At 26.6% G+C, this 11,319-nt stretch overlaps 1 protein-coding gene across 1 annotated transcript; it reads right to left on the reverse strand.

Moving 5' to 3' along the window:
• Positions 1-867: 867 nt before the first annotated feature.
• On the reverse strand, positions 868-3,408 carry LOC106409375 (protein SHI RELATED SEQUENCE 2). The gene is made up of 2 exons (XM_013850023.3): positions 1,991-3,408; positions 868-1,592 (listed from the first exon to the last, which is right to left on the reverse strand). The coding sequence occupies exons 1-2, from the start codon at positions 2,538-2,540 to the stop codon at positions 1,201-1,203; spliced, it is 942 nt and encodes a 313-aa protein (XP_013705477.2). The 5' UTR covers positions 2,541-3,408; the 3' UTR covers positions 868-1,200.
• Between the last annotated feature and the right edge of the window lie 7,911 nt (positions 3,409-11,319).

The raw sequence follows: 11,319 nt of genomic DNA on the forward strand, positions 1-11,319 counted from the left end.
ATTTAAAAGTTCAGGGTTTTAATGGTCGTTTTCTCTTTAATATACTCATTCTACGAATTAATTAGACTTTTATATACTGAAAATGTAACTAATTCATTGTAAAAAAGTTTTTTGGATTGAATAAATTTGACATTCATTAAAAAAAAAAAGAATATGTAACTTTTTTTTTTTTTGAACACATAAAAAAAGAATATGTAACTAATAGTAATTTTTTGTTCCAAAAAAAAAAAAAAAAACTAATAGTAATTTTTCTCTCACTAAACGAGCTCACTGGTTATGAAGTCATGATATTGATATACATATCTTATGGCCGATGTTTCTTAGCAGCATAGTGGCAATATAACAAGAAGTTATTTTTTGGTACTGTAATATATAAGCTTGTTGGTGTTATACAAGATATAGATTGTTGGCGTCGGAAAGACGTCACAGAGAGAAAAATATTAATGTTTTCATATTTTGTTAGTTATGCAATCTGCTACATTATTTAATGTGTTTGTGTAACCTAAGGTATAAGCAAGACTAATTTAACTCTAGGAAAGGTTGTATTAGCTAGGAGCTAATTAACTAAATCTTAGTATGCACTAAAAGTAATTGGTTTTATATACCAATGCTGTTACCATGGCCTGTGATGCATGAACAATCTATATCATTAATCCACGAGTTCATAACTTTTCAAACACCAATTCATTGTGAAGTGGAACCCTCTATGTGTAGAATCGACAATATATGAGACCGGCCAGTACGGTTATCATAACTTATTATATGCTGAAATTTTTTTGCCCTCGTTTGCTTTCCTGTCGTTTGTCACTATTGATTTCACTTTAGTTAGTTTGTTACTTTACTTTTAAATATAGATAGACTTCACTATACCATATGAAAATATTATAATTTATCCAATATTAAAACACAAGAATTTCTCGAGGTTACCCAATGGGAGAAGCAAACCGGCAACATCGAGAACCAAAAAAAAACAAAACTTACATATTAACGTAAACCACCAATAATATTTATGATAATTATTCATTACCGTACAAGAAGCATAAAATTAAACACATATTACAAGACAAACAAACATGCAGATGTTGATACGATATGAAAAGTCGTCCATCTATTACATAGGGCTGATGAAAAAACACTCAAAACACACATTACATATATAGTTTCAATATATTATATTAAAAACTGGAGTTCTTGATTTAATCAAGATCTTGGTGGGTTTTGATAGAATTGCGTACCTGGTGGCACGAACATCGTCATCATGTTACTTGAATAGTAACTACCAGAATTAGGATCTACAAACATCGCCGAGGATCCTCCTCTTCCACCGTCTGCTATAGCTGGAGTATTAGACGTATTTCCACCTCCTGCAGAAGAGCTATGATGATCGCTTCCGCCACTGCCACCACTCATGTAGCTGCTTTCAGGGCCTTGGTCATATAGAATTCCTTTGAAGAGATGACCTCCGATGTTCACCGTCGTTTGATAAGCGTATTGACCATCTCCTCCTTCGTCTACGCCGCTCATTTTTACACACCGGAAAAGCGCATCAGAGCTCACTTCGGGTGGAAAAGTCGCCTTCCCCATTTCTAACCCTAAAAAAATACACACATTAAATTTCAAACAATACACCCGAAAAATCCCACATAAACAATAGATTCTTGCGCCTAATTAATGTTTTCTCTAGTAGCGTTTGTGTTTTCAAATTAATTTATGTGATGACTGCTTTCACAACAGAACACAACACATAATGGTTTTATCAGACATCTTGAAAATCTCAAAAATCAAACGAAATTGACAATTTAAAGATGTTTGATGAAAAAAACATAAAGTCAGAACGTTATATTCTTACTATAAGCAAAAAAAAATTGCCGTAAAATGGAACATTAACAGCTGTGTTTTTAAATGTAACCCAGTTTTGTTCTAAAAACACATCAAATATGGTTGGAATCTGAAGTCGTCAGAATAATTAAACCAAATCTGAAACTAAAACCTGCTGAGTCGGATGGTAAGCGAGAGGAGGATGTTCCCGGAAGAGTAGTATCCCTATGACGTTTAGGGATACTCAAACCGCCGCTACCACCACGGCCTCCGCCTCCAGATGTTGACATATGAAGCTGCTGTTGTCTCTCGCGGCGTCTCGCAACGGGAATCCACGTGCTCCTAACGTGAGTGGAACAATCGAAGCCGCGGCTCTTACAGCAAGTTCTGCAACGCAGGTGAGTGCAATCTTTCTTGGCTTGGTTTCCACAGTCCCGACAGCTTATGGTGATGGATCTTGATGATGTGGATATATCAGAGACGTCTATCTGATGACCTGGATCAAGATCTATGCTTTGTTGTTGTGGATGTGGTTGATGGTGGTGCATGAGAATCTGTTGCTCTGGTGGAATCTGCCATACGCTCGAGCTTGGGTTAATATTATTGGTGTTTGTGTTTGATCTATACCAAACCCAGTTTGTCTTTTGTTGTTGTTGATTTCCTTCTTCTTGGTCTCCGTTGTTGTTGTTGTTGTTTCCTCCTAGTGAAAACATCCCAGCCATTTCCTAAGACCTAACACTTCAAACCCTAATCTTGACCAAACAATATCCATAATTCAAAAACCCTAATTACCATGAAATCCTTTTCCTATTTGCTTCTCTTTCTCACTAAAGTTCAGCTTTTTCTCACTAAAGCTGTTAGAATCTAAATCCTAATTTATCTCTCTTGGAGCAAAGTGTGATTCTTGGTAATGAGTAGTTTTTTTGTTTTTTTGGTAAAAAGTAATGAGTAGTTGAAGTGGGAGAAAGTAAGAAGAAGAAAGAAATAAAAGAGAATTAAGAAAGAAGAATTTAAGCTGGGTCTGTGTATGATCTTTGTTTTTCTCAATAGATTTCTGCCACGCCGCCGCGTTCTTTAGCTTTCTCTTTCCTCTGCTCTGCTCTGCTCATCCCTAGAATTTAAGTCTCTCTGATTTGGGTTTTTGCAGATTCTGTGAAAACCAAAGTGAAAAGCTTTTCTTTCCCCTTCTCACTTCGGCTTTGTCTGAACAAAACGCTTCTAGTTCTGTCCGAGTGAAAGTAAATATAATTAGAGAAATACTCTCTTTCTCTCTCTATCGACTCCGAGTCTCACACCCACGGGGGATGATCCACGGTCCAAGCTTTCTTGTTCTCATCCCATGGACTAGAGTTTGTCACGTGGCGAATTTTATCTTAACATGGAACAATTTAGTTTTTTTTCTTAGAAATTTTTTTCTTGATCAAATTTTCCTTGGAGTTATATAACATTTATGATTTTTACGTAGTTATAAAAAAAGAGTTAGCACATGTGCCTGTACGTATAGTTTAACGGAGTATTAATTATGGCTAACAACATCTCTAAAATAAACTCTATAACTCCAAATATAGAGTTTTTTGCTCTCCAAAAAGAAACTTCAAAACTTCAAATTTGAAGTTTTGAAGAGTGAAACTCCAAATATAGAGTTTCACTTTTCAAAATCTTTTTATTTGCATTTTGGTCATTACAATTATATATCATATTTACAATTTTTAAATATTTTTTTGTTTATTGTTTTAATCCTTAAAACTTTTATATCTCATAAATATTTCAAATTTGTTTTATAAATTTAAGTTTTACACATGAAATTAAATAAAAATTTTAAAACAAGATTTATAATATTTTAAAACTAGAATTAAACAACAAGAATATTACAAAAAACCATAATAAAAACTTATTAAAAAGACACATGAAGACATAATTATTACTCAAATTTAAATATTATAACAACACTAATAGTCTGGTAAATTTGCTCCAGAACCTCTCAAATTTCCAAAATATTGTCCAAACAAATTTTGTCTAACCGAAGATGATTGTTGTTGTTGCTCTTGACGCCTTTTTCGTACGATTCTTTCTTGTTCAGATCGAATGTATTCAAGAATATTAACATCATCCATAGAAGCTAAGTTTTTAAGCAATATTTTATTTTCCTCTTTTACTTCTTTAAAAACTAACTTTTTTGCTTCATTTTGTAGTCGTAATTCAATCATCTCATGACTTTTTTCCATGCTTGTTGCACTTTCGTTTAAAAGATCAAGGATTTTTTCGTTTGATGATATCAAACTATCAGCGGGTATATTATGAGGATATCCGTTTTCAACAATTTTTGGTTCGTAATCTACAAATAAAAAATAAAGAGAATCATTTCTTACTTCGAAATGCACTAGTTGATTATATATGAGAGCATTACGGAAATAATTTTATGGAATAATGTAGTATTTGCTTGCAGTTTAATATTTAATTATGTATTTTTATTTATAATTTTATATTTTAGTGTAAAATTTTTTAATTAATATTTCTGTAATGTTTATATTTATGTACTAGTTATTTATAGAAGTTTTATGAATTTACATCAACTATGACAAATATAAGGACCATAGTATAAAATATAAATAATTTTGAAGTTAGGTTTGAAATTTTACTTTTGGAGAAGAACACATTGAAACTTCAAATATAGAGCTTTGGAAACTTCAAAATAGAGTTCTTTTTTGGAGATGATCTGTTCTCGTTTAATTATACGTTTTATGATTTTATCTAGTCTCTAAGAATATTAATTGCTCACCTAGATGCCTTAGGTTCTCTTCTCGTACTTTAACGTAGCTTTAAGTAAGTTTTAATAATCATTTAAATGAATTTTATGTCTAATCACAACACATTTGTCTACAGAAATCATATGATCAAAAATGAATTTATAATTAATTAAAATTATTTATTTAACTATATATAGGATTATAAAATTTAAAATATTTTTCTGCAAATACAAAAAAATTATTCTAAATAAAGGAAATAGCAACATTTCCCTGAATATAAAGAAAATTAACATTTTTAATTTTCATATAAAGTTATGTAAAATATATTTTATAATAGAATTTCGAGTAAAATTTTAGAGATATACTGGAATTGTTCTTACGGTTTTTTATGATTGAAAATCTCTTAGTGAAGCTTAAATTTATTATAGTACATTTGGATGTCAGTATTTTTCTTTAAATTTATAGATATTCTTAATTTTTCACGCACCATGAAATCAATGATTCGGCGAACTAATTACAAAGAGTAGACTAACAATCAGTGTGTGTTTCAAAATAAAAAAAAAGACTAACAATCAGTGTTGTATAAAAAATCACCATAGAATAGTTTATGGAAAAAGAGAGATTCGGGGCAGTGAAAAAGAGGCGCTCTTTTTATTGATTGTAACAAGTGATCATATTAATATTAGTTGTGAGTGATCTGATAATTAAGGAAATATTTACAACAACAACAAAACTGAGGAAAGGTGAAAAAAGAAGAAAAAATGCACGTTCGTGTTCAAAAAAAAAAAAAAAAAACGTGTTCAAAAAAAAAAAAATGCACGTTACTCTTTGGACTCTCTGCGGCTATACAGGGGAACACTGCGCCACCTACGTCTACTTTTTTTGTATTCCATTCTTTTTACTGTGAATTATTTATGTTTCTACAAAAGACAGTAAAATAATGTAATAAAATCTATGAATAAGAATATTTTGATTTGCATTCTCTAGGATAACTAAGTGAACATATTCTGACACAAAATAACATAATATTAAAAACAAAGAATACAAAATGAGATGGTAGGATCACCTTTTTGCTCCAAAATTGAAAATTAAATAATATCTTCGTTTCATATCACTAGATTTGCTATCTAGATGACTTAATCAGGAGGTGTATATTTTGATTAGAAAATATATGTAAAATGAGGCTGTAAAATATTAGCCGTGCCTATATGGTTGAAGAAGAAACAATGGCGGCATCAAATTGATTTCAAATAAATTTTAGAAGCATGTCTACAAATACTTGTTTCTTATGGTTTAAATCTTTGTTTCTTCTTATAAAATTTATCTTTCTTTCTAATAATTCACTTGTTTATATTTAACTTTATTGAATTATATTTTCTTTAACTTCGTATTTAACAGTTAACTTTTATTCCATTTTTACTTTTTTAAAAAAGCTAATAGCTTTATATATAAATTACTGCATTATGGATCATAGTCCTATAAAATTTTATATTTTTGTTGTACTTTTTGTAAATAGTTTATTTTTATGTCAACAAACAGTTTGTTTATAAAGTTTACTTATTATAAAATATCTAAATTTGTGGCTAAGTTTTTATTGTGTTTAGGGCATCGAAAATTCTTCGCACGGCTAGGAAACACTTTCGGCAAGGAAAAACATAAGGACAACAATTAAGTTAAAAAAACATATGACAAACGATATTAGATTTGAAATATCCCTAATTATACTCTTTGGTAATAAGATCCCGTCCCCTTGCATCCTCTAGGAAGAGACCATATCAGGCCATTTAAGTTCAAAAAAAAAAAAAAAGACCATATCAGGCCATATCACGTAATGTCCGAGCTATTAAACTTCACAAATCACCATAAAAATATGTAAAATAAAATGCATACAATTTGATTAAATACGGATGCAATTTAATATATTTTCATTTTCATACACGAGTTCCATGCTATCCGATGATTATATGAGGTATATTCATCCAGTTACATGGTATTTGTTATCTGAGATTAAAAAAAAAACATTGTTTGAGATGTTAATACATCAACAAGGATTCTACAGTTGAAGATGCTGTGATGGACCAAAAACCTGTTGGATTGGTCTGGATTTTTTAGATCCAAAATTTAAAATCAGTCATTTTATAATTTCTCCCCTATAAAAATCAGTGGTGTCACTTCTGAATAGAACAAGAAACAATAGCTATATCGTTTATTTTGCTATTGTATAATTAAATAGTAAACTCGTCCGCTTGACCACATAATTGGACCAAATTAATATCTAATAATAAAAATCAAATTAAAATCGCCTTTTTATCAGGATAGGATCGATCAGGTTAGTCTAATCCGAAGGTTTTGGAAAGGAAATGCTATTTAAAATGGTGAAATTTAGTCATGAAGGGTTTTTAAACAAGAAAAGATAAAAGAAAAGAAAGAACGAAAGAATGAGAAGAGAAAATGATAAGTGGGAGAGGCCCGAGACAAGTGGGAGAGGCCCGAGAAGAAGAAGACGTTTGCTGTCTGTCCCTTAAACCTGTCGAGAGGTCTCTTGAGCCCAGTGTTGTCTTCTCCTCTGCGTTGACTCTCTCTCAGTTTATTTAAAATCTTCATTTTTTTTTTGCTTAAACTTTCATATTTTCTTATTTTGTAGTAGTTTATTTTTTTTATGTTTTATAAATAAATAACAAACAGTGTTTCAAAAAGGAAGAAGATATAATCGCTTGTAGGAGAGTGAGCAGTGGCTGAGCTACAAAATTTTTTTTCGCCGGGGTCATAATATACAAATTAGATATATGTATATTATTATCATAACAAAAAAAAAAAATTCAACAGATTAATGGGGGCAAATGAAAATTTATACATAAATTAGTGGAGTCAAATGCCAAATTTTAACTAAATATTATAAGGTGCACTAAAAAAAATTTCCCCCAATTTTACTGAGGTCACTTGACCCCACCAACCCCTTAGTGCCTCCGCCCCTGGGAGTGAGTCGATGTAATCTATACTAATAAAAATAACCTTTTAAATTCTATAGAACGTTTACATCAACAAAAAAAACTTCTCCCGGAAGAAGCCATGTGACATTGTTACTAAAAAATAAAAAAATAAATAATAAGTAAATATATACAATATAAAGAAAAATAAATATTAAGTAAATATGCAATATAAGAAATAGAAATATACATTAAACAATAATATGTAAATATACAATATAAGAAAAAATAAATAATACGTAAATATACAATATAAAAAATATAAATATTACATTAAAAATCTATCAGAAAAATGTATAGTAAAATAAATAATAACTAAATACACAATATAAGAAATATAATTATTATACTAAAAATTTATCGTAATATTAAAATACATAAATATAAAATATAAATAATAAATAATAAATAAATATAGTATATAAGAAATAAAAATATTATATTAAATATATATCATAATATTATCATTGATATAAAACCAAAAAATTTAGAATAAATAAATATACAAATATGAAAAGATAAACAGTAAGTAAATAAACAATATAAAAATAGAAAAACTAAATTAAACATATATCTGAAAAATATAATATATAAATATAAATAATAACTAAATACACAATATAATAAATATAAATATTATATTAAAAATTTATTGTAATATTAAAATAAGTAAATATAAAATATTAGAAAAATAAATAATAAGTAAATATAGTATATAGGAAATAAAAATATTATATTAAATATATATCGTAATATTATCATTGATATAAAAACAAGAAATTTAGAATAAATAAATATACTAATAAGAAAAGATAAACAGTAAGTAAATATACAATATAAAAAATAGAAAAACTAAATTAAACATATATCTGAAAAATGTATAGTTAAATAAATAATAAATAACTATACAATATAAAAATATTATATTAAATATCTATTAAAATATTAGAATAAGTAATATAAATATAAGAAAAATAAATAATAAGTAAATATAAAATATAAGAAATACAAAAAAATATTAAACATCTATCTGAAATACATATAATAAAATAAATAATAAGTAATATATAATATAAGAAATAGATATATTATATCAAACATCTATCGTATTATTACAATTTGATATAAAGCAAAAAAATTAGATAAGTAAATATACAATAAAAAATGTGCATTATAAGAAATGGAAAAACTACATTAAAAATCTATCTGAAAAATTTATAGTTTTACATTTTATTATTTCCAAATATTTTTATAAGTAAATAAACAATATAAGAAAAGCAAGCGTACAATATAAAAGAATAGAAATATTCCATCAAACATCTACCATTATATTATCATTTGATAGAAAAGCAAGAAAATTAGAATAAGTAAATATACAATATAAGAAAAATTAAACAATAGGTAAAATACAATTAAGAAATGAAAAAAATGTATAGTAAAATAAATATTAAAATAAATAATAAGTAAATACACAATATAAGAAATAGAAATATTACATTAAACATCATTCATAATATTAGAATAAATAAAATATACAATATAACGAAAATACACAATAAATAAACATAAATATCAGAACTGGAAAACCTAAATTAAATATCTATCTGATAGTAAAATAAATAATAAGTAAATATAGAGTATAAGAAATAAAAATATTACATTAAACATATATCATAAGATTATAATAAAAATAAATAATAAGTAAATATACAATGTACGAAATATAAAAACTACATTAAACATCTGAAAAATGTACAGTAAAATAAATAATATGTAAATATACAATATAAGAAATATAAATATTATATTAAACATCTATAAGTAATATTACCGTTTGATATAAAAGAAAAATAAAATAGAATAAGTAAATATACAATATCATAAAAAATAAATAATAAGTAAATATACAATATAAAAAATAGAAAAATTACATTAAACATCTATCTGAAAAATGTAATGTTTATATTTTTATTATTTATAAATATTTTTATAATTAAATATATATACAATATAGGAAGAAATAAATAATAAGTAAATATACAATATAAGAAGAGAAATTTCATAAGATAGTCTTTTTAACATTTTTGTCACAAAAATAGCACTCAATGAAAAAAAATGATCAAAAGAAGTTTTATTAAAGAGTAAGAATACATTTATACCCTAGGTTAACTAATCTAGACTTTGGATTTAGAGTTAAGGGGTGAGGTTTTGAGGATATGGTTTCAAATTTTCAAAAATAAAAAACTAAAATTAAAATTTTCAAAATAAAAAGGTTTATTTTGGTCATTTCCCTTAATGAAGGCTATTTTGTGACAAAAACTTAAAAAAGACTATTTGAGAGAATTGCACATATAAGAAATAGAAATATTACATATTATAATAAGTAAATATAAAATATAAGAAAAAAATATTAAGTAAATATAGTATAGAAGAAATAAAAATATTAAGTTAAATATACATCATAATATTATCATTTATATAAAAGCAAAACATTTAGAATAAGTAAATATACAAAATAAGAAAAGATAAACAGTAAATAAATATACAATATAAAAATGAAAAAAACTAAATTAAACATCTATTTGAAAAATGTATAGTTAAATGGAAAAATGTATAGTTAAACAAATAATAAGCAAATATACAATATAAGAAATAGAAATATTACATTAAACATCTATTGTAATATTACCATTTTATATAAAAGCAAGAAAACTAGAATAAATAAACATACAATATAGAGAAATTCTCTAGGATAGCCCTCAATGAGAAAATCTCTAGGATTGCCTCAATGAGAAAAAATACCAAAAGAAGTTTTATCAAAGAGTAAAAATACATTTATACCTTAGGGTTAATTAATCTAGACTTAGGGTTTAGAGTTAAGGGCTGAGATTTTGAGGATAGAGTTTCAAATTTAAAAAAATAAAAAGTAAATATTAAAATTTTCAAAATAAAATGGGGTTATTTTATTCATTTTCCTTATAGAATGTTATTTTGTGACAAAACTTAAAAATGGCTATTTGAGTCAATTGTCCTACGATATAAGAAAAACTAAATAATAAGTAAATATATAATATAAGAAATAAAAACTATATCAAACATTTATCTGAAAAATGTATAGTTTTCTGGTTTTTTATATGTATTCACACAAAAATACAATTCAGAATTTTATTGTTGTTCAGAATACAACGTCCAAAAGAATAGTTATATAGTTAACATTTGGAAATCAAAATAGTCTCGCGCGTAGCGTGGATTAATTTATAGTACAAATAAAAGTTGAGATTGTCGTCGTTGATGAGATTATAATAAAAGTTTGGCTTTTATTTTATTCTAAGGGTTTGTTTTTTTTTTAAGTTGTAAATATGTAAATGTTTATGTTAAGGCAACATTTGAACAAAGTAGTGCTAGAAGGTCTTAATTTTGGGATGCTTGCTTGCTTCATGAAAGGAGTACATTTGAGCAAATGGGAACAAGAACTTAGACAATAATGGAAAAAATGAAATTCTATTATAATGTAATGGCTGTCATTTTCTCAGCCTTTAAATGTGGCTTTTTGTTGATAACAACATGTCATATTTGAGTCTTTTAGAGAAAAGTCTAATCTATTGGATATCTACATCAACCATATAATAACAATATAGTTAAAGAAGAATAAGAGTTATGCACCAAACCTAACATATATCCCCTTCAATATTCAAATAATATACTCTTCTGTATTTTCTTGGTAATTTCATATTTGTTAATCGGAATTACATATCGAACCCAAACTA

Source organism: Brassica napus, chromosome C7, assembly GCF_020379485.1.
Source record: "Brassica napus cultivar Da-Ae chromosome C7, Da-Ae, whole genome shotgun sequence".
Lineage (NCBI taxonomy): Eukaryota > Viridiplantae > Streptophyta > Magnoliopsida > Brassicales > Brassicaceae > Brassica > Brassica napus.